Genomic DNA, 27,733 nt, shown 5'->3' on the forward strand with positions numbered 1-27,733 from the left:
CACTACAAGAGAGACATTGAGGGGTTGGAGTGGGTCCAGAGAAGAGCAATGGAGCTGGTGCAGGGCCTGTAGCACAAGTGTGATGGGGAACGGCTGAGGGACCTGGGGGGTTTGGTCTGGAGAAGAAGAGGCTCGGGGGGGACCTTATTGCTCCCTACAGCTGCCTGAAAGGAGGATGGACTAGGGTGGGCTTGGTCTCTTCTCCCAAGTACAAGTGACAGGATAAGAGGAAATAACCTCAAGCTGTGCCAGGAGAGGTTTATGTTGGATATTGGGAACAATTTGTTCACAGGGAGGGTGCTCAGGCATCGGAACAGGCTGGAGTCACCATCCCTGGAAGCACACACAAACCGTGTAGATGAGGCACTCAGTGACATGGGTTGGTGGTGGACTTGGCAGAGCTGGGGTAACAGTTGGAGTTGGTGATCTGAAAGGTTTTTTCCAACCTGGCTGATTCTATGATTCTATGAAGCCCAGCCCTCAGAGCCCCATGGAGGAGCCAGGTGATGAAGCCAGGCTGGATGCTTAAACGGGTCTCCCTGCAGGAGCTGCCCATCCAGCTTCGGCTGCTTAAAAATAGAAGAAAGAAGAAAAAAAACAGTAAAACAAGGAAGAAAAGGCTCGTCCAAACCCCCCCCCCCCCCCGAGCGCTCCCCCAGCCGCCAGGAGGCACTGCCCCTCCAACCGTAAACGGGGACGCTCTGCCTCCTCCGGTTGCTAGGATACAGGGCTCTTGGGAGGGGACGGGGAGCTGCCGTAAAGCTGTGACCCGACTGTCGGAAAGTCATGGGGAGGAAGCGGGGTGTGGGGAAAGCCGTGTGGAAGATGTCGTGACGCGCGGTCGGCGGGGCCTGTGGCGGAGAGAGCGAGCTGGCTCGGCTCCCGCGCTTGTATGCCCCGTCCCGCGGCGGCCGCCCACCCGTTCTGCTCCATGTGGGGCCCGGGCCCGGCTGTCGGCCTCTCCTCCTCCTGTTCCTACTCCTTTTTCTACTATGTCCCGGAAAACAGTTAGCAGGAAGCGGAAAGCGGCGGCTGCCGCTGCCGAAGGGCCTGGGGGGCTCCAAGGGGAGCCGGTAGGTCGGGGGCGCGGGAAACGGTCTGTGATGTGGGCCGGCGGGAAGCCGTTCTCTCAGGTGTGGGGGAGCGTGGCGGTGCCTGGGAGAAGGGGTGATCCCGACCGGGCTGTGCCGTGTGCCGGTGCCCAGCTGGGGCGGGCGGGGGGTCCCGTTGTATTAGGGATATGAGGTGGGATGAAGAGTAGTCCCGTCCCCGGTGCTGGGGTGTGTCCCGGTGCGATGCAGCTCTCTCCGCTGCCCGCCCCGCTGGCGCCAGGAGCTCACCTGTGCTGCCGCCGCCCCGCGCTGCCGCCGTTGGGTTCAGCCGTTCGGTCCATAACGGCTGGGGCCCCGGTGGCCCCGGGTTGAGCGATGCTGCAGGGCTGTCCCACGCCGGGGCGGAGGAAGAGACCTATGAGCGGCGGGGTCGGTACTTGGTGGTCCCCGCGGAGTCACCTCCCTTAAACCTGCCAGGGTCACGGCGGGGGGCTGTGGGACTGCCCTGTCGGTTCCCTCTTGTTACTATAAGGGTCTGGCGTCTCAGCGGTGCCAAACCGGTGTGGACTTTTTTTAATGTCTTCACAGTGTTGCTGCTTCAGATTTTACACTGCTAAAGGCTGTGTAGGCATTTCCGGGTTTACTTTTGTGTACGGTACTCCATAGATACCTTGGAAAATGTCAGTATTTCCCTGAGAATACCTTTGAGTTTGGAAGGGTCATGCTTTGTTTGTTCTAATAGCTTTATCTCATTTCTGTGTTTGTTTTCCGCAGTATGGGTGGGATCACTCAGTTCACAAAAGGAAAAGGCTCCCCCCAGTGAAAAGGTCTCTGGTGTACTACCTGAAAGGTAGAGAGGTCAGGATGCAGAATGAGTCCAGCTATCACCGCCTGTTGCTAGGATATGCAGCCCAGAAGCTTCCCAGCCTCCTGAAGGAGAGAGAATTTCACCTCGGAACCCTTAACAAAGTGTTTGCCTCCCAGTGGCTGAACCATCGACAAGTGGTGTGTGGGACAAAATGCAACACAGTAAGTGCCACCTCTCTGTTCTCTACCCTCTGTTAATTATGCCACCCCCATCCCTAAATGATGCTTACCATAATCAAAGTATGTAGACTGCCAAGGAAAATATTAGTGAGTAGTTAGGAGTGGAATCAAGATCACCCACAGTTAATTTAGAACAAAGATAATGCTTAATGTTGGTCACTTCTCATCTGAAAATACGGCACTGTGCAGATAGCTGCGAACTCAATCACCACACCTGTACCTCATGCAGCATCTGTCTGATCTGCACGAAGTGATTTACATCTGTTTGTGGGATGGAAAGCAGCAGTGGGGTTTAATCTTTCTTCTCCTGAGAATGGAGATTTCATTTTTAGCTTTGCTAAATATTAGCTATCTGCCTAGCAAATGTTGCTCTTTTTCTTATAGTCAGTCTTAGCACAGTTTGGTTTTATATGTGGTTTTGTGCTGATGAATTTGAAAAGTTGCTACAAAACTCAGAATGGTGGTTAACTTCCAGATACTTGTCAGAGTAGCTGGAAACATTCCTAGCGTAAAAAGTAAATTTCAGATCTTCAGGATTGTCCTTTGTTTGTTGACTACATGATTTTTCAGTCTAAATCTGTTTTCAGTGTTCAAATAACTTCTCTTGCTTATGTACCTTCATGTGCTTCAGCAAAAATTGAAACCTCTTCAGCTTCTTACAGTGATGCTTTGGATCTGAAACATGATAGGGGAATTTTAAAATTATGTCCTATGTGGTTAATAAATGAAGGAAATCATGCCTCTTAGGTAGCATTCTCTCTGCTGGAGTAAGTAGCGCAACTTCATTGGCTGAGGTTGCAATTTCACATATGCAGTTCTGATTGAAGTAGTTTCAAAATCCCAGATTTTTTTTTTTGAAGCTGCTTAGTGATACAGAAATTAATCAAGTGTTGTAAAGAAAGTATAGATCAAGCAGTCCTTAAACTTCAGTATATCAGTAGGTCTGACCGCTTCTTTGCCTCAAGGTTCTTTAGTGCTGAAGCTGTGTTCAGTGATCTGACCTGCAAGGGAAAGTGGTGTGGTTTTGTTTTCTTTTTTATTTCCGATGTTCTGTTATTCATAGTTACACAGCGGGAGGCTTTCATGCAGTAGCTTTTAAGAAGCAAGGATTAGCTGTATAAACAAAACAATCTTTACACTGGAATAAGCCTGAAATTGAATCTTTCTGCCTTCTTTCTCTTGGCTGGGCAGCAGCCAGCACTGCTCGTGGAACAGCTTTACAGGAGACAAACTCCTGCTGAAACACACGCTTTTGAAAATCTTGCTTAATCTAGCAGGATGACTGTGTTTTATACAGCTGGGGCAGTTTTGCTGTGTTCTCTAACTTCTGCAGTTCCAGCACTGCTGCAGCAAAGATAAATGGGCAAGTGCATTACTAATGCAACCTAGCAGAAAATTCTTTGGGACGAAACAATTGTGGAACTGAAGAGGGATTCAACCATATTATTGTTCCCACTGCATATGCTGCAATGGAGTGTATGCTTCCACAGCTAGACTTAACATTATAGGTGGGCCTCGGCTTTTATTAAGCAAAATATAGTGATTATGAAAGAATTCACTTCAGCACTGTGAAAGATTGTGTATGAATTATGAATACTGTAATAGCTTTAGCTTAGTTTCTTTGTGTTCCCATTTGAACAAGTAGAGCGTTGAACCCTACACTCTAATTATGAGATTTTTCTCTCTCATCTCCTGAGTAAGCGACCTAATAAAGAAGAATTCCTTTGCCAGTTCTCATATGCTGAAGTTTTGGCATTTAAGTTGGGAGTAAATATAAAACAATGTGGTTGACTTGAATGGGATTTGCTGCACTGGGGTTGCACATAATTATTGTGCTAATGCAACAGAAAAATACAAACCCTAGCAGTTATTTTAATCAAAGCTTGAGTGTGCCTCTGAGAGCTTTTAGCATTTAATTTAAAAACTGCCCTTGGCAATGCTGTGCCAGAAGGATTCACTGTTTTTAATAACAAAACAAAAGTATATTCTTGTCGTAAAGGAGTAGGTTTGCTTTTAGTCACCTGACAGTACTAGTCACTATGAACATTGAAGAGACTATGGAGCTCTCTATTTCGCTTGTTTTTAATGGTGATTATAACTTATTTAATTGTTTGGTATAACTTCTTAGCCTTAAAAATATGCCTGAGTATGATTGTGTGTATGAAATAATTTCATTGTTCTGCAGTGGATCTGGGTGTTTACAGTTGGCCAGCTGTAAATCAAATATATGTCTTTTTTAAAGGTGCCCACTTTTTCCGATAAATTTTCAATTACTGAACCTATGCAAGCATTCAAGTGTCTAAAAATTCAAACACCATCACCAGTGCTTTTCTGAGGCCAGATTCATGCTTCCAAGGATCTCCTAAATCTTGTATACAGTGGGGTTCTTAATGTTTTCTGAATTCAAATTAATGAGTGGGCAAACCTCTGAGAGGTGCAGGCATTTAGGGTGTGTCACCATGGCATCTGAATTACCAAAGGCTGATTCTGAGAATCTCAGAAGAAGATTTTGTCTGTAATCAGCATCTTCTGTTCAGGCTTCTTAGAAAAACTTTGAGGTTTATGTAGGAGACAGCTTATGGCAACGAGAACACTGAACATGAGATTACTGTAGATTGGTGCAGGGTTTTTTTTTTTTTGCTTTATATTTCAGGAAATTAAGAATAAAGCAGCTTCTAATAAGTTTCAATAATCATTTCGAAGCTGCTTTTGTTCCCTTAGTTCTGTGTGCAGGACATAATACTTTTGCTAACGGTTTCTGCTTGCTCTGCAAGTTAACAGGTCTTCTGGCTTTGCACATGTAATGAAGAATCAAGAAGACTGTTAGTTTCTGATGCCAGGGAAGGAATGAGAAGTCAAGCTCCTGCAGTTTGTAACTCTACTCAAAGTCCACTGAACAGTGACAGAAACTCAGTGTAAATAAGCCTCAGATGCCTATAACTGACGCTTCCATTCACCCTTCTTTAGCGGCATATATGTAAATAGCCAGGTGTTGTTTCTTGTCTCAAGAGCATTTGTTTTCCTGTCAACTGCATACGATAGCCATGTGTGTCTTCAGAGCCTGGTAGTTTCTGTGCCAGGTATAGTGTGGATGGTAGAGATTCCCTCAGGCAGTTGAATTCTCTCACTTCTCCATCCTTTGACGTCTGTCAACATGTGTTAACTGTCTGCCAGCCTCCTGAAATAAAACACAGAGGGCAAGGCACAAATAAAAAACAACAAATATGATTTTAGCAGTGAACGAATTCAGTGACATCAAAGTGACTACCCTGTTAGCTAGTAGTGCTTCAGTTTCACAGCAAGGTGGAAAGCCTGATTGCATCATCTTGTCTCTAGAAATATTAATTCAGAGTCAGTGAAGTTCTAATGGAGGGTGTCCCTTCCAACCCTAAGCATTCTGTGATTCTGTGAACTGGCTGCTTTTAGTGCTGCTCACTTCTCAGGTGGTTTCTTTATATTCTTGATTGTTATGCTTTAGATCCTTTCAAGGAGGATGTTTGAGGCCATTACCCAGTTGTGTCACCTGTACTGCAGAACCTGTGAGTAGTTTTTCTCCTAGGATTAGTGAACAGCTGATGTACTTTACAGACTTCTCTCTGTGATAGTTGAAAAGTCATGGCACTCAGGTGAAGTCCCTGGTGACTGGAAAATTGAAACATTGCACCCATTTTTGAAAAGGAGAACCCTGGGAACTAATGACCTGTTAGTCTCACCTCTATGCCTAGAAAGATCTTGGAGCAGGTCCTCCCAGAAGCTGTGCTACAGCACAAGGAGGACAGGGAGATGATTTGTGACAGCTGTCGCTTCACCAAGAGCAAGTCCTGCATGACCAACCTTGTGGTAGAACTACTACATCTGTGAACAGGGGAAGAGCTACTGATGTTATCTCTTTGTACTTCTGTAAGGCCTTTGACATGGTCCCTCACAACATCCTTCTGTCTGCATTGGAGAGATACAGATTGGGTGGATGGATGGACTGTTTGGTGGGTGAGGAATTGGTTGGATGCTCACATCAAGAGGGTAGTGGTCAGCAGCTCAATGTCCAGATGGAGACTGGTGACAAGTGGTGTCACTCAGGGTGAATACAGTCTGGGGATGAAGGGATTGGGAGAGCCCAGTGGAGAAGGACTTGGGGGGTAACTCATATACTCATATAATGGTTTGAGGTGGAAGGAACCTTAAATATCATCTAGTTCCAACCCACCTGCCATGGACAGAGACACTTTCCAGTATTGTTTGTTCTGATCCCCAATGCAGGGGGGACATAGAAGCTTGATATATTAGTCCTTAAAGAGTTCATGTTTGTTGAGGCTTGGCATATACTAGAAGTCTGTATTGCAAATAGATGAAAGAACATTATGCCAAGCATTTTATGAACATAAAGATGTCTATAATCTGAGTAAAAGGCAAGACTTGAGAAATGCAAAAATTCAAATGGTGCTATTCAGAGTGACTAGCCATAGTAGTGGTGTAATGACACTGTAAGCATTGTCTTGCCTTTGTTAGCAAAAAATATATCTGGAGAACAGTGATGTCATTTTTGCAGCTTGGTTGATGGTGAAGTTTCTGTGACCAGGTTCAGCTGGTCGGGAGTTGTATGGTTGTATAATGGGATGTTTCCACCTTCTTGTTCTTGCTGTCACTGATGTGCATGTGGCTGGGGAGTCAGTGGGACAAGCTGTTTTTTGCTCAGATAGGGTTACTTTCCACCAAGGACAGAGATAGGATCCAGCTGACGTTGCAGCTGCCTGAGAACTAGCTGCTGTCAGAAGGGTGGTGAGACTGTTGGTGTGGGTGAGGAAGAAGCGTGTGGATTCTCAAAGATTGGCTTAAGCCAATTGTGAAACTTCATCATGATCAATTCTCTCTTAGGGACTCTATTTTTTTAGCAAGGTAATGAGTTTTTCTTTGTTTTGTTTCAAACATTAGCATGAATGACAAGAGTATGCCTGTTAATTTCTGAGAGCAGCATGTGAGGAGCTGTGGCACACAGCATGTTGTGAATGTTTCTTCTGTTAAGAATGAGCAGTCTTTCATGCATGTTCTTTGTGCCTTGTAAATCCATGCCCATCCTTGTGTAATAAAAACATGCTGCAGATCAGGTTGCCACCCTACAACTAACTCAAGAATAGGGCTGCGTGTTCCTCTGCAGTTCTGTGTGCAGTGGCAGCAGTGGAAGACATGAGAGAGCCTACGTGCTGCCTTGAAATGGCATTTCAGAGGCCTGGTTTTTATCTTCTTGTGTAAAGTCAGTGTTTTCAGTTACAGGTGTGTGGGAAGGGTGCTTATGTTTAGTGTCTGCCTTGATCCTTGAGTTGGCCTTGGTTAGAGGCCGTGTGCCCACCAACCTGCCTCTCTTCATCAGCAGGATGGTGGAGAAAATAAGATGCAAAACCCTCAGGAGTCAAGATAAAGGCAGCAAAAGCAAGGCACAGGGAAGCAAAGGAAAGCAAAATAATTTGTGTGATTTTCCAAAGTCTTGACAACCCTCTGTATGATGGTGAGGGGGAATGTTGGAGAGCCAGCCTAGATGCTGTCCAAACCCTGCTCACTGTAGCCAAAACACTGGTGTGTTATCAGTACCTTTGTATCTGCCAGTACAAAGCACAACACTGTGGTGGCTGCTATAGGGAACATTAACTCGGTCTCAGCCAGACCCAATGCAGATGGCACTGTTGCAGGCTGTACATCTGAATTACTTAAAATAATATGGGAAGATTGATTTCTCTGTGTCATGTCATCCAGCCTGTTTCCTTGTTAGAACAAGGTTGCCGTGCAGAGGACATAATAGCTGAGTCTGCTCCATTTCTCACAGATGAAGTGTGGTCTTTGGACTTCTGGCAGCAGCTGGTCAGAGTGATGCTGGCTTAGTAATCCTGGATGTTAAGTTATTTGGCATGTTGACATACATATATTTTACTAGCAGGAAGAACTGAATTGTCTGCAGAGCTTAAAATCAATAGGCAAATATCCACAGCTCACTGTTTCAAGGTTGATAGGAGTTCACTGCATCCAGGAGAAGCTTTTGGGGCTGTTTTTCAATGCCTGTATAATGAGTAGCTGGAAAATAACTTCTTATTCTTGCTTCAGAGAAAGAAAACCAATAAATGTATTGTTGAGCTATGAGGACTTTGTAAAGACTCTTGGATTCCAGGCTGGTTTGGTGTTATTTGCAGGTGTACTTATTTCAAGAGTGGTGAAAGTACCTGTTTGCTTGGAAAAAGTATGCCAAGTGAAGGTTTTTGTTCAGATCTGTGCCATTGTATGCTGCAATTTTATTTTGGCTGCACTTGTTTCAAAGCAGTCAGATAATTTGTACTGTATTTACTGTAGTGTATTTAAAACTCTAAAACAGTATTCAGATTTTGTGCATTTTTAGCTGGGTGCCTGTCTTAACATTTCTCCCTGTTTTTGGTTTAGAAGCGTCTAGGAACTATTTGACTTCTTTTAGCTTCTGTTGGCTGGATTTGCAGGAACGATTTCTTGACAATCAGTGATGCAAGTGTGAGCTTCTGGCTTCCTGTCCTGCCCCAGGTGATGCAAGACACTAGCATACATAGACAGTGCTTCCTTATTTTATTCTAGGTTGTTGGTGGTTGTTTTTAAACTGCCCACACTGTGCTAAGTTCCTTCCCAAACAAGGGGAGAGCTTACTGCTTAGAACTTTACAGCTGAAACTACAAAGCCAGGCCTCTCAACTGTGCAGTTTCTTGCTATAAGAACAGTTGCTGTTCTGGTTGCAGTAATGCTGTGCAACTGGAGGAGGAAAGTGAGAAAATAATAAAGCAGTTCAAGGACTGACAATGTATTAGAGTGGGGTATGAGTAGGTGAAAGCACTACAAGAAATATGTCCTATTGCTGCTTCTGAGAACACCTTAATTTGGAAACTTCCTATAGAAAAATGAATATGAATCTCTTGCAGCTGAAGCACGATTTCTTTGAGTCCATGGATATCCTGAGCTGTGGATGTGCTTTCCTAATGGGCTGTTCTGATGCCAGTTTAACACTGCAGATGACACCTGCAAGCATTAATATTAGGTACTCAACTGTTGATTTTGTGGTTGGCTTATTTTTCAGTAGTTGAAGGAGGATAGGGGGTGGAATTGGATGTTTCTGCTGGAAAGAAATGCTGAGGAGGAAAAGAGGATATGCACTCACAGGGGAAGGACAAAGGAGGTTGAGAGGAAGGGGAATTACTGATCATGTAATGCAGGTATTGATATTCAGGGATGTGGTTAGGGCAGAGGGGCTGCTGTGTGCTTTGTTTTTTCCGCTAGCTGTCTGTCAGTGAACTGCATTGAAAGGCCTGGGAGAGAAGTAAGAAGTGCCTCTTCCTATTCACCTTCATTTCAGCTGCTAGCTGACTCCACACCTGCATGCAAAATAAAGAACTAAACACAAAAGTTCAGTCCCTATAGGACCTGTCATCTGTTTGTGCTGGACTGCTGCCTACCAAGGAACATCAGTTTGGGTAGAAGGTAATGATCAGGGGACTGGAGCACCTCCCATATGAAGACAGGCTGAGAAAGTTGGGGCTGTTCAGCCCAGAGAAGAGAAGGCTGCGTGGAGAACTCATAGCAGCCTTCCAGTATCTGAAGGGGGCCTATAGGGGTGCTGGGGAGGGACTCTTTGTCAGGGACTGTAGTGACAGGACAAGGGGTAATGGGTTAAAACTTAAACAGGGGAAGTTTAGATTGGATATAAGGAGGAAATTCTTTCCTGTTAGGGTGGTGAGGCACTGGAATGGGTTGCCCAGGGAGGTTGTGAGTGCTCCATCCCTGGCAGTGTTCAAGGCCAGGTTGGATGAAGCCTTGTGTGGGATGGTTTAGTGTGAGATGTCCCTGCCCATGGCAGGGGGGTTGGAACTAGATGATCTTGAGGTCCCTTCCAACGCTAACTGTTCTATGATTCTGTGACTGTAGTGACAGGACAAGGAGTAATGGATTAAAACTTAAACAAGGGAAGTTTGGATATAAGGAGGAAATTCTTTCCTGTCATGGTGGTGAGGCCCTGGAATGGGTTGCCCAGGGAGGTTGTGAGTGCTCCATCCTTGGCAGTGTTCAAGGCTAGGTTGGACGAAGCCTTGGGTGGGATGGTTTAGTGTGAGGTGTCCCTGCCCATGGCAGGGAGGTTAAAACTAGATGATCTTGAGGTCCTTTCCAACCCTAACTATTCTATGATTCTATGATTCTAATGCATTCTTCAAACACAATTCAGAAATAGGAATGAGTAGATTTCAGCTTTCTCTACAGAATGAGTTTAACACACCACACAGTATCAGGTTTTTATTTTACATTAATATTTTGATAGCTTGGTAGATCAAGAATAATAGTTATGCTGCTAAATTTTCTTCTTTTTCTCCACTTCTTAAAGAACAGATCTGCAGTCTGTGGGAGTTCACCTAACGAAACTTGTATGTATAACTTTTCTCTGAGAACCTCTAGATTTCTTTTCTGTCCTTCTAGAAAATGTCTGACAAACCATTTCAGAACAATTTCCTTGATGATGGTGCACTCCGTGTAAGTTTCTGCCACATGGGTCGTGTACATTTGACTTCATCTGGATCTACGGGTGCATTCCCAGCATCCGGCCTGTGATAGATCATCTCTAGAATGGCTGATTCCCTCAGGGACTGGATGCCTTTCTCTACCATTGTCCAGTTGGCTGATAACTCATAACATTGTCTTTGTAAGGAAATGTTTCCTTCACAGCTGCAAAGAGCCACCTCCAAAGGCTGAGGGCCTGTTTCTCTTTTGCAATCACTTTGTTAATTCCCCCTTCCCTAACAAGTGATCGCAGCTTGGTTTCCCTGCCTTTTAGTTCATGACCGTCGGCCACATTGTCCCAGCATTGGAGCAACCAGGTGATGATGTGCTCACCTGGAAGATGGCTGAAATGTTTTTGCATATTCTGTAGGTTGGTCGAGGTCCAGGGTCAAGAAGTCACCTCTTCTTCATCCTCTTTTTCTGATTCACATAATAATAACTCTTGTTCAGATGCTGTCCCCTGTAGTAAGTGCGTTGGTTCTTCATCTTTCATAACTGTATGGGTTGCTCTTTGTGCCTCTTGTTTGCTTTTCCCCTTGCTCACAGGGGCAACTGATATTAGCACGAATTGGTCCTTTGGTTTAGCTGCAGTGACTGTCACTGTGGTTGGAGTGACTGCAGTGTCTGCCACTAGGGTTGGAGCAGCTGCAGTATCTGTTGTCAGGGTTGGTGCAGCCACTGTGCTTGGGGGTTGAGTAGCAGTTGCATTGTCTGTTGCAGTCGGGGTTTAAGTAGCTGCTGTACTTGTCACTGGTGTTGGTGTAGTTGCTGTGCTTGGAGTTGGGGTAGCTGCATTGTCTGTTGCAGTCGGAGTTTGAGTAGCTGCTGTAATTGTCACTGGGGTTGGAGTAGCTGCATTGTCTCTTGCTTTGCCATCAGGTCCAGAGATGTCTTTTTTCCCTTTGAAGGTGCTGGATAGTGTTGAACAGGGCTCTGTAGGCGTAGGCCAAGCCCCAGCACATTGCCATGATTTGTCCCTCTCTGGTATGACCAGGATGACAACACACTTCATTTAAGTGTTTTACTAGTTTTTCTGGATTTTGCACTTGCTCAGTGGTGAAGTTCCAAAGGACTGGAGGAGTCCACTGGCCTAGATCCTTGCCCACACACCCTGCCACTCGTGACTGTCCAGCCTCAGGGAAAACCTTTGTTCTCCTATATCGTTGTCTAACCCTAGACCAGACCCAAACCCAAACCTGCTTAACTTTCGAGATCAAACAAACTGACCACGGGTAAAACACACTCTGTATGTGTGCCAGCATGGTGATCCCCATCACAATGAGCAGACAGATCTCAAGGGTATTCAAAGGCCATCCAGAACCTTCAGAACTCTCAAATGATGCCATAAATAGTCTGGTGGGGGAGCTGGAGGTGTAAGGGAATGTCTCCTTCATAGGTTGACCACCCAAGGAGGAAAAAAATTATATGTAATTGCTAAACAATTCCATTATGTACCTCCCAAAGTATAGAGGTGATGACCACACTGGGAATGCAAGCCAGACCGGTTTGATGATCAGTGAATCTATTGTATTACCATAGTCATTACCATAAAGTACAGCGAAACAAGAACCTTAGCCCAGGCTCCCCCAGCCGATAAACATTAACGTAGCAAATACTGGCTGTAAGTAAGGTACGACATGCTGAAACTGTGAGATTGAGTGCAACAACTCAATCAACATTGTGATGAGTGACTATTAATCTGAAACAATAAATACTTATCACAAATACGATTAGACACGCTCTGGTCACATCTGTCGTCATGTCAACCCTTTGTGCCCCACGTTGGGTGCCACAAAGAGCTGTTATGGTTTAAGCCCAGCTGGTAACTCAGAACCACGCAGCCGCTCACTCACTCCCCCGCTTTTTCCTCCCCCCTGCTCTCGGAGGGATGGGGAGGAGAATCGAAAGAATGTAACTCCCACGGGCCGAGATGAGACCAGTCCAGTAACTAAGGTATAACACAAAGTCACTACTGCTACCACTACTAATAATAATGGTAAGGGAAATAACAAGGGGAGCAAATACAATTGCTCATCACCCACCGACCAATACGCTGCCCAACCCAAACAGTGATCTGGGCCTTCCAGGTGATTCCCCTCAGTTTCTATGCTGGGCATGATGTGCTGTGGAATACTGCTTTGGCCAGTTTGGGCCAGGTGTCCTGTCTCTGCTTCCTTCCACCTTTCCTTCGTCCTTGGCAGAGCATGAGACTCAGAAAGTCCTTGGTCACAGTAAACATTACTGAGCAACAGCTAAAAACATTGGAGTTATCAGCGCTGTTCCCAGGCTGAAAGTCAAAAACTTAGCAGTGCACCAGCTACTAAGAAGGAGAAAAATGACTGCTACTGCTGAACCCAGGGCAGGTCTGTATTTTTTCAATTGCATTGAAGTGGGGTTTTTTGCTTGTTTTGGGGTTTGTTTTGTTTTGTTTTGGGTTGTTGTTGTTGTTGTCTTCTCCATCTTCAGTTCACTTCCAGAGGCTTTGGTTATAGAAGGAATGAACTTGGGGGTTAGGAGGTGGATTTGAATTATACCTCAGGGCTGGGATTCTACATCACTTTCCTTAGTGCCAAGTCAGCTCCAGATCCTCGCTTCACTCACATACCTTCACAGGGCTTTGTGCCCTCTATTATATGTGTTTCACTGTTAGTGCAGCTGCCCTCCAAACATCATCTGTGAAAAATCCAATACAAGAGCTTCCCAAATGAAAGGACAGCTCGTCAGGCGATGTAAACCTTTCTTCTGGTTTAGACTGTAACCACATAATGTTATATGTTTTACCTGACATAACTCTGGGTGAAATGCTGTCTGTTCAAAGAGTTGTAAGCCTTTAACTGAGTTTTTTGCCAAGGGGGCAATGACATAGAGCCCCAACTTTTTTGTGGGATGAGGTATGTAGCTAAACGCCTTTTTTCAGAAGTTTGCACTGGGGTTGCTGTATTTAATTACTAATCTCTGTATATTTCCAGAAGACAAACTCCAGTTATATAAATTTATGAAGTGTCTGTTTGCCAAAACAAAAACTTCATGGTAGGTATCTTATCTGGGAGGTAGGAGACTTGTGACAAGCCCCCTAGGGCTTATTGCCTGTTTCGAAGTGGGTCTCTTTCTCACTGTGGTACAGAGAAACAGAAAACCAATACTGTTTTGTCACAGTATTGAACAGTGAAAAGAGTTTCAGATTCAAGGGCTTTGTTGAATGGGAAACCTCCCATGACAAATGTCTCCTCTATCTTCCATTACTGTGAAAACCAAATGGAAATAAATCCCTCTCTGATGAAATTTACTTGTTTTAAGAAGAAATTTATGCATTTTTCAGCCATACTTGCAGCATTTGTGGATTCCAACTTGTAAAGAATATCAGTTCAAAAGAGGGACAGTATTTGAACATCTCATTTTTCGGGCTTGTTCAGTGATAACTTACATCTCCTGGTTTTGTTTGTTTGTTTGTTTGTTTTATTTTCACAGCTATTTGTAGTAGATGTCCAGACTGGTCAAATTACCAAGATTCCTATTCTGAAAGATCGTGAACCCGGCATGGTGAATCAGCAGGGATGTGGTATTCATGCCATTGAGCTCAACCCCTCCAGGACCCTTTTGGCCACCGGTGGAGACAACCCCAACAGTCTTGCGGTTTATCGTCTGCCTACACTTGATCCTGTCTGTGTGGGAGATGTAAGTTTATTCTGTCACCTACAAGAAGTTCTACTTTGAACTGATGAATTTCAGAACAAAGCTCAGATATGGGAGTCTTGTAGCGGAATTTCGAAAAGCTTGAAAACATTCCTGATTAAGTTGTCTCAAATATGAGTACGTACACAAACGTGAGAAGATTCTCAGGGTCTAAGTCAGATTTCTTCTTCACACTGATTCAGGTCTATTTCAGTTTACTTTTAAGCGCTGAAAATGTTACAGAATTCTAAGTGTTAAAGTCTAATTGTGGCGATGACCTCTGAAACTAGCTTTAGTGAAAAAGCTCTTTTGGGAAATTGAAGAGATGATACAAGTTCTTCAGATTTTCCTCTTCTCCAGTGCAGCTTATTGTTCTGCTGACAGGCAGGGTATGCAACAAAATGACCACACAGTAGCTGTATAACATGCACAGTTTATTAACCAAGCACACTAATGTGGATTGGATATATGTCTCTCATATATAGTAAATAAGTACAATAAAGCAAATCAGATATATGTAGGTAAAGTACAGAGGAAGATTAGCAATGCATCACCTCATTACTGGATAGACAGAATAGTGATTAAGAGGAAATACATCACCAAATAATACTGAATCATCATCCAGGCCCGCACTTTCAGCTGGAAAGCCCCATTGTAGCTGATGCCAGGAGTGTCAGGTAACTGGGAAAATTCCTACACGCATAGGTGAGGCTTTGGGTTCAACTACTAGAGGGTCCTGCTTTTTTACCCTTTGAAAAGCAACTGGCTTTATGCCAGATCTCTGTTTATTCGTGGGGCCATGCAGCTTCTCACCATCTCCCTGTTGTCCATGCTGAGAGAGTTGGCCAGGTGCTCTGGTGCAGCAGAGTGAGAAGGTCATAGAACAGCTGCACACCTGTGTTTTCCTGTCTCTTTCCAACAAACAGTCACGATGACCATAAACAGATATACTCCACCTAATACACTTTGACAACAACATACTTTGTTATGTCTCTCAGTCATGAGAGGGAGTCAACTGTGAGCCAGGTTCCTGTCCATTTCGCTTATATATGTATTATTCCAGAGGCGGAACTTGGCTTTGAGAATTAGTTCTAACCCTGTGGCTTATGGCAATTTGATAGACTCTGGTACTGCTAACATTTCTGAAACATTGTGAGTGCTTTTTAAATAGCCAGTCTTAAAAAAGGCTGAAATGAATATGGTGGTGTTGCTGAGAGCTTCTCTCTCATTCCTCCTCCTTAGTCTGGACTTCATATAGGTGTTAACAGCAGAGGTCAGGTCAGAGTTTCTGCAGTAGCAGATAATCAGCTGCAGAAAGACTCAAGCCTAAAGATGTATGTGTCTTCCTATTAATTTGTGTGCTGCTATGATTTTACAGCTTTTCAAATGGAACCAAAGCCTTATGGTCTTCCCCCCTTTGCCCCTCCAGGTTTCTCTAAATAAAAGATAATTGAAATAATACTCTTGAAAAATTAATCTGTAGGTCATATATTGTGAGCTAAGGTTTTGTTTCTTTTTATAGTAGGGACATAGCTACCTTATAGAAGTAAAGAGTGCTGCTTTCAAAATGGAAAATATAAGTCCTTAGAACTGAGATCAACTTGTCATTGGTCAGAGATCTGTTTTTCTGTAACCTAATGTTCACTATCAATAGTACATTTCAAAATCAAAACCAAGCTAACATTACTGTTGGGTATTGCCAGCTGCTTCAGCTTGATACTAGGATCTTATCTCGATGTTTTTTAATGTAGAATAATAGAATACTTAGGGTTGGAAAGAACCTTAAGATCATCTAATTCCAACACCCCTGCCGTGGGCAGGGACACCTCACACTAAACCATGCCACCCAAGGCTCTGTCAAACCTGGCCTTGAACACTGCCAGGGATGGAGCATTCACAGCCTCCCTGGGCAACCCATTCCAGTGCCTCACCACCCTAACAGGAAAGAATTTCCTCCTTATAGCCAATCTAAACTTCCCCTGTTTAAGTTTTAACCCGTTACCCCTTGTCCTGTCACTACAGTCCCTAATGAAGAGTCCCTCCCCAGCATCCCTATAGGCCCCCTTCAGGTACTGGAAGGCTGCTATGAGGTCTCCACGCAGCCCTCTCTTCTCTGGGCTGAACAGCCCCAACTTTCTCAGCCTGTCTTCATACGGGAGGTGCTCCAGTCCCCTGATCATCCTCGTGGCCTCCTCTGGGCTTGTTCCAACAGTTCCATGTCCTTTTTATGTTGAGGACACCAGAACTGCACACAATGCTCCAGGTGAGGTCTCACAAGAGCAGAGGGGCAGGATCACCTCCTTCGACCTGCTGGTCACGCTCCTTTTGATGCAGCCCAGAATACGAACTATCCTTCTGAGTTTGTGCGAAAATTCAGAGTGAGGGATAGCTCTCTGCTTTGAAACTACTCTAGAGTATAACAAAACAAAAATCTGTAATTTTTTCCTTTTAGGATGGACATAAGGACTGGATATTTTCAATTGCATGGATCAGTGATACTATGGCCGTTTCTGGTAAAGTCAATTTTTTCCTTCTTTTTTTTCCTCCATGATTTTACACTGATGCACAGTACTTGATAGGTCTTAGGGACCACACTTTTGTTACAGCATTTGAAACCACTTGGAACTACTGTGGCTATTTAAGCCTTACTTGGTCTTAGTACAGTGCTTCACTTCGTTCCATTTGTAAGTCCTGGTCTAGATTTGATTTTTCTAGTATCAGATGGAATATTCCTGTCTTTGCTCTCATGGCGAAACCTACTGCATCTCTAAACACAATGAGTTACAGGGAAGGATCATACACAAGAAAGAGAGAAGGGATTTGGTTATGAGTTAATAACTTCGGAACATAGCAGAGCAGTGTTAGTTTCCTGAAATTCTGTGAAAGGCTAATTAAGAAACACTCAAATGTGTTTTGCCAAGCTATCAGTACCAGCTCTGTGTGCGTATGTATGTGTGTGTGCATTTGTTCGTATATGCATGTATACAATGGCAGCTAATACAGTAGAAATAGTAGAAAAGGTCAGTTATTTACTTTTTAGTAACTAGTTTGATAATTAATGCAACTTCAAGTAATAACAAAGTATTACTTAGGTAAAGGCAGCAATGTTAGTATACGATTGCATTAATTTAGTACTTTACTGTCTTCCTGTGTTGACAGGGTGTAGTATCCTGCACAGGGAGGTGTCAAACTGCAGGTTACACAAAATCATAACGGCCTTCCATAAAAAGCAAATACTTCAATTGTTAGTTCAGTAAGATTCCTCCCCACCCACCCAAGAAAAAACCCCAAAAGTTTAATCCTGAAATTTGATTTTGAATTTAAATTGATCCTTGAAAGTCTCCAACCCAAATAGCTGCATCAGAAATACACTGTCAGCCTAGTAAGCTTGAAGAGAACATCACAGATTATTACAGACACCCAAGGGAAACATAAGGATCTGATGGAATAGAAGCACAGGATGTGAGATTGAACTGTGTTGCTCTTGGTGTTCTCTACATGCTCAAGGGTGGAGGTGTGAGCAGAAGACTGCTGTGTTCCCTGTTGTAGGATGCTTACAGCAGGATGGAGGCACTTGACTCCAGACCTGAGACACCAGGGAAAACTTGTTGAAAGCAGTTAGTGTGTCTGATAGCTAAACTGACCTCTTCAGAACTTTGCTCATCTTAACCAGGAGGAAAGAAACAACTGACATTGTTATAATCTTACAGATTTCAGTTGCATCTGTATCTGAAAGCGTGGAACACAAATACTTGAACTCCAAACACTAAGGATATAGCGAATACCATTATCTGAATTAAGACACTAAATGCAAATTTTTTGTGACTTTCTTGGGGCAGTTTAAATGCTACAGGAAGACAGAAGATCATTTGGTCCAATGGCTGAGAGATTTGCCAGTGTACTTTCTCACTGCCCTCAAAGCTGCTGAGCATGTATGAATAGGACATGGAGCTTGATTATTCCTCTCACTTGTATTAACCTCAACAAGAATGAGGCAGGACTCTGTTTATAGACCCTTCAGCAGTGCATTTCAGTAGTCATATAATGAAACTCTTGACTAAGCAGCCATATTAGAGGAAGAATGCATCAGTCCACTCAGTTGTACTGGCTGGCTAACAAAGATTTCCATAGCAAAAGCTTCCGATGGAATGAATAATTCCCTGGATGGCAAAAGCCTAGGATAACATGATATTCTCATTAGCTTCAGGGCAAACTAATTGAACTACATACAGTGACTTTTTCCTCTGCTAGGGCTATTAAGGGGACAGCTTCCTCATAAAGTATGTGAAAAATATTTAGAAATTCTACTGCTGAGTATTCAGCCTCCATAACAAACAAGATTAGGTGCCATTAAAAACCATCAGCATGTAAATTGAATAGCAGGATGTTGTGTCATATACTGTCTGCTGCTATGCAAGTGCAATTAGGAAGCTCCTTTTTATTTGCCTGTAGTAGGTGACAGTGGCAAATGACCTGGCTGCATGGGGACAAAGCCATCTCTGTTGTGCTTGGCCACCTGAATTGCAACAAGATGTTTTGCTTAACTGTTTTTGCATCTTATTCCCTCTGCTGTACCAAAGCCTATAAATTTAGTAGTCTAATCACATAGTCATAGAACGGTTTGGGTTCAAAAGGACCTTCAGATCATCTAGTTCCAACCCCTTGCCATGGGAAGGGATGCCTAACATTAGACCATGTTGCCCAAGGCTGTGTCCAGCCTAGCCTTAAACACTGCCAGGGACAGAGCATTTGTCACTTCTTTGGGCAGCCTGTTCCAGTGCCTCACCACCCTCACAGTAAAGAACTTCTTCCTTATATCTAACCTGAACTTCCCCTGTTTCACTTTAAACCCATTACCCCTTGCCATATTGCTACAGTCACTGATGGAGAGTCCCACCTGAGCACCCTTGTAGGACCCCCTCAGACACCGGAAGGCTGCTATGAGGTCTCCATGCAGTTTCTCTTCTCCAGGCTGAACAGCCCCAGCTTTCTCAGCCTGTCTTCATACGGGAGGTGCTCCAGTCCCCTGATCATCCTTGTGACCTCCTCTGGACTTGTTCCGACAGCTCCATGTCCTTCCTATATTGAGCATACCAGAGCTGCTCACAGTGCTCTAAGTGGGGTCTCATGAGAGCAGAGTAGAGGGGCAGGATCACCTCCTTCGACCTGTTGGTCACGCTCCTTTTGATGCAGCCCAGGATACGGTTGGTTTCTGGGCTGCGAGCGCACACTGAAGCCGGCTCGTGTTCAATTTCTCGTTGACCAACACCCCCAAGTCCTTCTCTGCAGGGCTGCTCTGAATCTCTTCTCTGCCCAACCTGTAGCTGTGCCTGGGATTGCTCCGACCCATGTGTAGGACCTTGCACTTCACATTAATGAACTTCATGAGGTTGGCATCAGCCCACCTCACAAGCGTGTCAGGGTCCCTCTGGATGGCATCCCTTCCCTCCAGCGTAACAACCGAACCACACAGCTTGGTGTCATCAGCAAACTTGCTGAGGGCTCACTCAGTCCCACTGTCCATGTCTATATCTATATCCACACAGTGTACATATCTATAAGCACACTGGTAGAAATTAAATGAACTGAAACTGACAAAAGCACAACTGAGTTTTCTTGGCTTTTTTTCATATTGGTATAACAGACTGTCAGTTTCGGCCTTGGTAAGCTAGGCTAAATGTTTGGGCTATTCAGTTGCCACAGAGTTTATTCTATGTGTGAATCTGTAGTGGTGATCATTCTACAGGATTGTGGTTTTTGATGCATCACAGTCAGTTTGAAAACAGATGAGGTGATTTTGCTGCTCGGAGGCCGTGTAGACAAACCATCTGACAGTGAGTTCACAATGTTAGGATCTTTACAGCTCAGTAAAATCACATTTTTGTTAATAGTAAGTAATATATAGGTATCCACAGTGTGTTCAGTTAGATTAAGTTAGCAGTATCCTTTGTTTCAGACCCTATTGTTTATTCCTTTTTTTAAAAGGGGGGTTATATGTGAGATATATGAGGTGGACTATTTATTTATGGACCATTTATTTATGGATTCAGGTTCCCGGGATGGTTCGATGGGTCTCTGGGAAGTCACAGAGGATGTGTTGTCCAAGAGTGATGCCAGACATAATCTCTCGCAAGTTCCTGTGTATGCCCACATAACACACAGGGCTCTGGAGGATATCCCAAAGGAGAACACCAATCCAGACAACTGCAAAGTCCGAGCATTGGCCTTCAACAATAAGAACAAGGTGAGTAAGATAAGCAAGTCAGTTGAGAAATCCTAAAACTGCTTGTACTTATTAGAAAAAGAAAAAAGTTATTTAAAAAAATACATTGGAGAAGCAACCTAATATTTTTTCCCCTGATCCTTTAGCATCTTTACCATGTCACCTTCCTCTACTATGTCTGTTCTGCCCAGGTGAATGGGGAAATTCAGTAGGGGGAAAAATTAATCATGTTTTTTTCAGAAGGAACAATTTTCCTGTGGGTTTGATTTTGTTGCATCCTAAGGAGAGACAGGGAGTGTTTACAAGAAGCAGATGAAGCACCAAAACACCTCTTGCAGCTTGAATCCTGCTCTTGAGTGTTGTTACTGCTTTTCTTCCCCTTTTGTGAAGACCAGCTGACATTCAGGCAGTTCCTGTTTTGGTGGCTGAATCCTTCCTGGGTTGCTCAACGGGTGAGGTGGCTGACACACAGGGCAGGTACAAGTGCCTGCTTCAGTGTCACATTTGACAAACAGTAGATATTAACCTCCCCCATGCCATTCTCTTGTTATTACTAGTGGGAGTAACAGTTCATCCTCCACTTCTTTTCTTTCTGCCCTCAAAGAACAGCAAGGGTCTGAAGCAGAGGTGCGTGTGCTGTCAGAAGCGCAGTGCTTCTGCAGGCTTTATTTTTCACTATAACTGTTAATTACTCCTGTGTAATGGAGACTTCATATAGCTTTCTCAGTAGAGTAGTACCTGGAAATAAATGCTTGCTTCAAGGTCAGAATCAGGGTAGGAGCTGCTAAAAAGAATTCTCCACTCTAGATTGTGCTGTCTAATAATTTGTTACATGATTGTCTGACAAGACGTATACTTTTGAAAGTTATTTTTGTTATTTATTTCATTCTTATTCTTTGTGGCATCTTCGTACTGTACTGCATTCTATCAAGGTAAGTATAAAGTGAAAATGTATTTTGATAAGCACATACAGGTTTATGAACAAGTTCAATTGGAGTATTCAGCCTGCCTAGTGGAGAGTGTAAGTTTGTAAGGATATCTATAATAGAGAAACTAATTCTCTTTTTTTATTATAGGAGCTGGGAGCTGTGTCTCTGGATGGGTATTTTCATCTTTGGAAAGCAGAGCACACACTATCAAAGGTGATTTTCTGTTGGTATTAAATTTAGAAAATTGCCTAGCAGTTAAGACTGTTCACTGTTCTTCAGTCTCCTTTAAATGCTTGAAGAAAGAGCAGCAGCATTGGTAAAATAGTGAAAAGCTTTATGTAAGATTAAATGTCCTAAAAATCAGAACTTGAGGAGGGAAACTCCCAGCTCTAATTATTTTGGAGGGTGGGAAGTGCTCTTAACTTCCTGCCAGTTCTGGGTGAGCTGAAGTGAACTCTTGCATAGAGTATGATGGATACTTGTTTGCAGAGTTCATAGAGAAAGTTGCACTGGCTTAAGTTGCAGAGCAAACCCAGACATACCTACGCAGGTGTATGAGGTAAGCCTTTTCAGCTGAGAGCTGATGTCTCTATAGTGGCTGAAGAAATAGCAGCAGCTTAGATGTAAAACAATTTGCCAAAATGTCTGTTGTTCTTTGCATACTACTTGGTTTCAGCTTTTATCGTCTGAGTTTGGCTCAGGTAAGGCATCCCATCGCCTTCATTTTTTTTCATCTCTGGGTCAGGTGGTTGCTTTTTTTTTGAAGTTCTGTTTTTGTAGGAACTTACTTTTCAACTGCATTTTGGTTTTTTTTTTTTCACTTCAACTTCCTTGAACAGAGCTTACAGAATTATTCTATTAACATCTTGCTCTTTTCTCATAATGGGTTGATTTTTTATTTCTTCTCTTCCCAGTTACTTTCCACAAAGTTGCCATACTGCAGGGAGAACGTGTGTTTGGCTTATGGTCAGGAGTGGTCAGTGTACGCAGTAGGATCACAGGCACATGTCTCATTTCTGGATCCCAGGCAGCCTTCTCACAATGTTAAATCCGTTTGTTCCAAAGAACGAGGCAGCGGTAAGAAACTTGTCAAAGGGTGCTTTAAATGGTTTGCTTGCAGAAGTAGCTATTAAGACAGCAGTGAGATATGCTTTTAATAAACAGGAAGAGGTTTTCATGCAGTAGACTAAGCTATTAATAGTATATGTAGGTTTTGCTTTTGACAGTATTCCTGGAGCAACCAACAAACCAAATTTGAAAGCAAAAAAAAAAAAGAACTCTGAAATCTAATGATAGAAAACATCAGTGCATTTATGACCAATTGAATTGTACACCTCCAAACATTACTGAACTTTTATAAGTGTTAATTTTAATTCATCTTGGTTTTACTGTGTTGTATTCTGTTTTACTTCATCTCCAAAGCAAATCCAGACTTTGTACTGTTACTGATACTGTCTATTCTTGCATTTTACTCTGGGCATGGGAGAAAAAAGCATGTTGTCTGCTCTGTGCTGTCATATGGGAGTCTGTGCTGGAGTGAATGCTTATTTTGTAATTTTAAAGCCATGACTGAGACTCGTAAAGCTTGCAGATTTGAGTGTTGTTTTCCCTTTCTGATGTGGATGCAGTATGTCCAGTTAAACCTTAGACTAGGGCCAAGCATGGGGCCTCGCAGGGTGCGTGGTAGCATAAGCTTCTTCCCACGCCCTTTATCTTCAGGCATGAGAAGGCACTGTGCTGTGATGCCCATTTTAAACCACATTAATCCCAGACTGATGTATTGCAGTTGTTATGCAGCTTGGCTCTAGGCGTCCATATCTTGGTCGGGCAAGTTATCAAAAGAAAATGCATGTAGGAAAAGATTAGGAAAGTTTTATTTATGTGGTTACTGGAGTTTGAATAGTGTTGTCTAGATAAGCGCCAGCATCTGTTTCTTTCAGATATGGGAGAAGTACATATAATATGAGGAGAGGTGCTTCACCAGCTTGTGTTGTCACCTGGACATTTTAGCAGCAAGAGCCCTTGTCCTGACCTGCTGTTTGTGAGGGCTCTGTGAAGGTCCTAATGCTATCAGCCTTCAGAGTCATCAGGAAGAAATAGCGAGACACTGGAGAGTGGTGCGCAGTGTTGGCTGGTGGCTGAAAGCTGCTGCCTTGAATGTGTGGTCATCCCTGCCTGAGGCATGATCATGGTAGTATTGCTGGGGCATCTCCAGTTCATGTCTGGAGAAAGCCTTTGCTCAACACTCTTTCCTGTTCTGCATAGTAGGCAGATCTTTTTTTTTCTTGTCATGGTGGTGGAGGCACTTAAGTAATATTAATTCCCAAGATACCAAGTGTTTCAACTTTGTTGATCTCACTGGAACTTGGAGCAGTGCAGTACCTCTAGAAAACAGGCTCTTTATTGATTGCAAACTAAAATCTAATGCTTTGAAGCATTCCCTGAATGCACTTTCAGCTTCCAAATGCACCTGATGAACGTGGTAAACCCACATTAACTTCAGATCGCCAGTGTTGTACTCAAAAGCAGGTCAGAGAAGGGTTGTTGCTTAGTGAGACTGGAACTGGGGTTAGTTTATATACAGTGTAAGCAGTTACATTGTATGTACAGTGTACAGGTACACTGTACCTCTTACTACATGAGAAGGTTTTTCTTGGCAGCTGTACAGAGAATTGCAGGCCCTGGACTCTGGTTCTTGATCTCAAACAACAACTGCTTTCTCTGCTCCACTGGCATGCAGCACAATGTCATGTGCCCTTGGCTTTATATCCTGAAGGCAGCAACGTTAATGCAGGGGGTAGAGCTTGCATGACACAGGCTCTGTGTCTGCTCCTTATTTAGGACACGTTACTGTGTCTTCATTTCCTTCCAGGATGTGTAGAGCCTCCCTGCCTCTCAGGAGTAGCAAGACTCAGTTTGCTGACCCAAATAGTCCCAGTCCACAGGTGGTAGAATGCTGACTGTGTTGGGGAGCATACCATAATCAGTGCTAGGCACAGGTTGTGCTTTTGGTTTGCTGGAAATGATTATTCTGAGGTACTTCAGCCCTTCAGGAGCCAATTGGAAGTGCTGCACTTGAAAGCCTGTTGTAAACATCCTCTTAGTAGCAGGTACATGATGGATTCCTTCAGTTAATTCTTTTGATTAGAGAAAGAGCCACACTTGTTCTGCATTTTATAGCCTTTTTTTATTATTAATAAACTGCATTGAAAAGTATACGCCACCTGCCTTCCTACTCCATCATCTGTTTCTGTTAAATGAGTTTCTGCTGGGTTGCTTGTCAAGAGCACTTCTGAAGCAAAAATAAGAAAAGCTCCCCTCTTGTGCCTTCCTCTGCTTATCCAAGTGACTGCTCTTGCTGATTGCAGAGGGCTCAAAGCTTTCTGCGTGTATTTGCCAGAGCCAGGCCCTTGCAATGGGAGTGAGGGGAGTTGTCTCCACTTCCTCAGGTGCATTTGTAGTTTTCTGAATTAAAGTGTGGATCTTCTTAAGAATCTGGTAAATCTGCTTCAGCAAGTGTGAGACTGCTCAGTGGTTTCCTACGTATTTAGCTTGCAGCCAAAACTTCACCTCACATCTGGAGCTTGACAATGTGGTCATGCCTGTTCTAAGTGTGTGTCACAGATGCTGCTGGCTGTGGATGTAACATCAGGTTATGGAGACGGAAGGATGAGGGTGTGCTTCTAGTTAGGACTCTGTACAGAGGCAAAGGGGAAACTCCCTGGCTACCTCTACACTTCTTGGGTGTCTGCTGCCATGTGTACTGCTGGGTATATTCCAGTATGTTCTAAGTTTTGTGCTGTTCAGTCCCACTTGGTATGGTGACAGCAGCTGGCACATGGATGTAGGTGGCATAACTCATTCTTTTCCCCTCCTGTTTGAATGCTTGTTTAGGCTGTAGTTCAGTGGTACTTTAAAGAAGGCTTAAAAAGCCCCAGGGTTTATAACCTGGTGACACCTTGTGCCGTAAGGAAAAACATAGATGTGGTGGAGTTTAATCTGTGTGGAAGAGTGGTTTGAGGTAAAGTGCTTACACAGAACAAGCCTTTTACACAATGAATAGAGGTAAGATCACAGGACATCTTGCAAATTGCAAATCTGTACACACAGTGTGTCCCCAAGACTGTTTCCAAGAGATCCTTGTTTAGCTGAGACACCAGGTTTAGATATTGTGAAAACAAAATCTACTCTTTTACTCCATCTAATGGCATAACTCAGATGTGGCAGAAAGTTTTGTCAGTGTTGGGAATTTGCTGTAGCTTCCCAAGTACTGGTGGAACCTGGTGTTGCTTAGGTTGCAGGATTCCTAGTCATTTCATTGCTGGGTGAAGTACTAAAAGTGCCAACCACAAAGAGTAATGTATCCTTGTGTCTGCATATTGGGTAGAGATAGCTTCAAAATTATTTAAAAGCCTGATGTATCTTAGCAGCAAAGTGACTAGTGATTATTATGGTTGCACTTGCTTAGAGCTAGTCTGCAAATTAGCAAAATGCACTTTGCGGCAGCTGGGACAGTAAATTTTTTCTCCCATAGTCGCTTGACACAGTCTGACAGGTAGGTAGATAGAGTGTGAGCTCATGGAGGAAACCAGTGTGACATTCTTTACTCTGCTGCCACATACTTGCTCATGGTGTGCTCACTTACAAGCTCGTGGCATATAGAACAAGCTGCTCTTGATTCTAAATGGCTTATGATCTTTGCTTGTCTGGCAGAGCTGTGGCCTGCTGAGAAATGGAGCTTCTTAATTGTACACCACCAGTGTAACTGATGGCCTCACAGGAGAGGGAAGTAGTATAGGCAATTGAAGCTGCTGTTTCAGTGGCATCAGTGGGCTTAGTCTGCACTGCTCCATAGTAGTGGGGAAACTTGTGTATTGTAGAGCATACTGGTAGGTAGTTCCTCTTAAAAGAAAATATTAGACATCAAGCAGCAGCACTGCAGGGCCAAAGTACCCATCTTCCTTACTGCATTGTATGTCCCTTCTCTATTTGACAGGTATTCGATCGGTGAGCTTCTACGAGCACATCATCACAGTGGGAACGGGGCAAGGTTCCCTGTTGTTCTATGATATCAGAGCCCAGAGGTTCCTGGATGAAAACCCTGCACATGGCTGCTGTGGGCAGAAGCAGAAATTAGGAGGAGGTGAAATTTTGAAGTTGACTACTGGGAAAGGTTGGCTGGTAAGTAGCTTGAGGCTGTAGGAGGCCCTTTACACAGGAGTTAGAGTTCATGCCTTAGTGCTCAAGAGCTGGTTCTTTTTGTAGTAATGGGAGCTATCGTATGAAATGCATCCCAGCTACAGTGATCATGTACCTGATAACTGTAATCATGAAAAGCAAGAAGTGCTGCAAAACCACTTTGTACAAAAACCTTCTGAAAGGTATTGAAGGTTGGTTGCTTGCGTGTAAGGCATACTGACTACTGTTCTTATGTAGTGATTTATAAATGAACTGTTTTATATCAAGGTATTTCTGAATGTAATCTTTCAGTTTTCACAACCTCAAACACAAAATACATTGTCTTCCTTTAAAACTGTGCTACTTTAATGTGGTACTTGGAGATATTTAATTTGTGTGCAGTTTTAAGACTGGCTTCCTGAGGTAATGCCATGTCAGGCACTTGAGTTCAATTTCCTGTATGTTATCATAAAGCAGTTAATAGCTTTGTCTAACTTCTCTCCGTTATCTTTTGTATCATTGTGATGTCACTTTAAAAACTAATGAAGCATGGTATCTTTCCTACCTTTCACCTTTCTACCTCCTGTGTTGGGCCCAAACATACTTACAAAAAGTTTCAGAACAACTCTGGTATCTTCATGTTGATCTGTCTGAAACTTCAGGGAGTATTAACAGCAAAGATCCCTTTCTTAGGCTCTTGGAGCCACCTTCTGCTTTTTGTGAAACAAGTTTCTGGGTTTTTGGGGTTTTTTTTTTTTTTTTTGCAAAAATAACACTCTGAACTTTCCTTTAACAGAATCATGATGAAACCTGGAGGAATTATTTTTCTGACATAAATTTCTTCCCAAATGCTGTTTACACCCACTGCTACGACTCGTCTGGAACAAAACTCTTTGTGGCAGGAGGCCCCCTTCCATCAGGACTTCACGGGAATTATGCCGGTCTCTGGAGCTAATGATAACTCTTTATAAATGCTGATCTTTACACAGATTTCCTCTTTTCCTTTTTTTAACAACAAAAATGTGTGATGCCATTGATTTCTGATTTAAATGCAAGTTAATTTTTTGGCAGAGTTTCCTGTTGGT

General features: G+C 43.5%; 1 protein-coding gene across 1 annotated transcript; it reads left to right on the forward strand.

Annotated features, from left to right (window-relative positions):
- Positions 1-792: 792 nt before the first annotated feature.
- On the forward strand, positions 793-27,733 carry DCAF12 (DDB1 and CUL4 associated factor 12). The gene is made up of 9 exons (XM_065663098.1): positions 793-1,073; positions 1,827-2,081; positions 14,115-14,321; positions 16,771-16,831; positions 20,369-20,562; positions 21,618-21,683; positions 22,385-22,547; positions 26,467-26,651; positions 27,445-27,733. The coding sequence occupies exons 1-9, from the start codon at positions 993-995 to the stop codon at positions 27,601-27,603; spliced, it is 1,371 nt and encodes a 456-aa protein (XP_065519170.1). The 5' UTR covers positions 793-992; the 3' UTR covers positions 27,604-27,733.

Source organism: Lathamus discolor, chromosome Z, assembly GCF_037157495.1.
Source record: "Lathamus discolor isolate bLatDis1 chromosome Z, bLatDis1.hap1, whole genome shotgun sequence".
Lineage (NCBI taxonomy): Eukaryota > Metazoa > Chordata > Aves > Psittaciformes > Psittacidae > Lathamus > Lathamus discolor.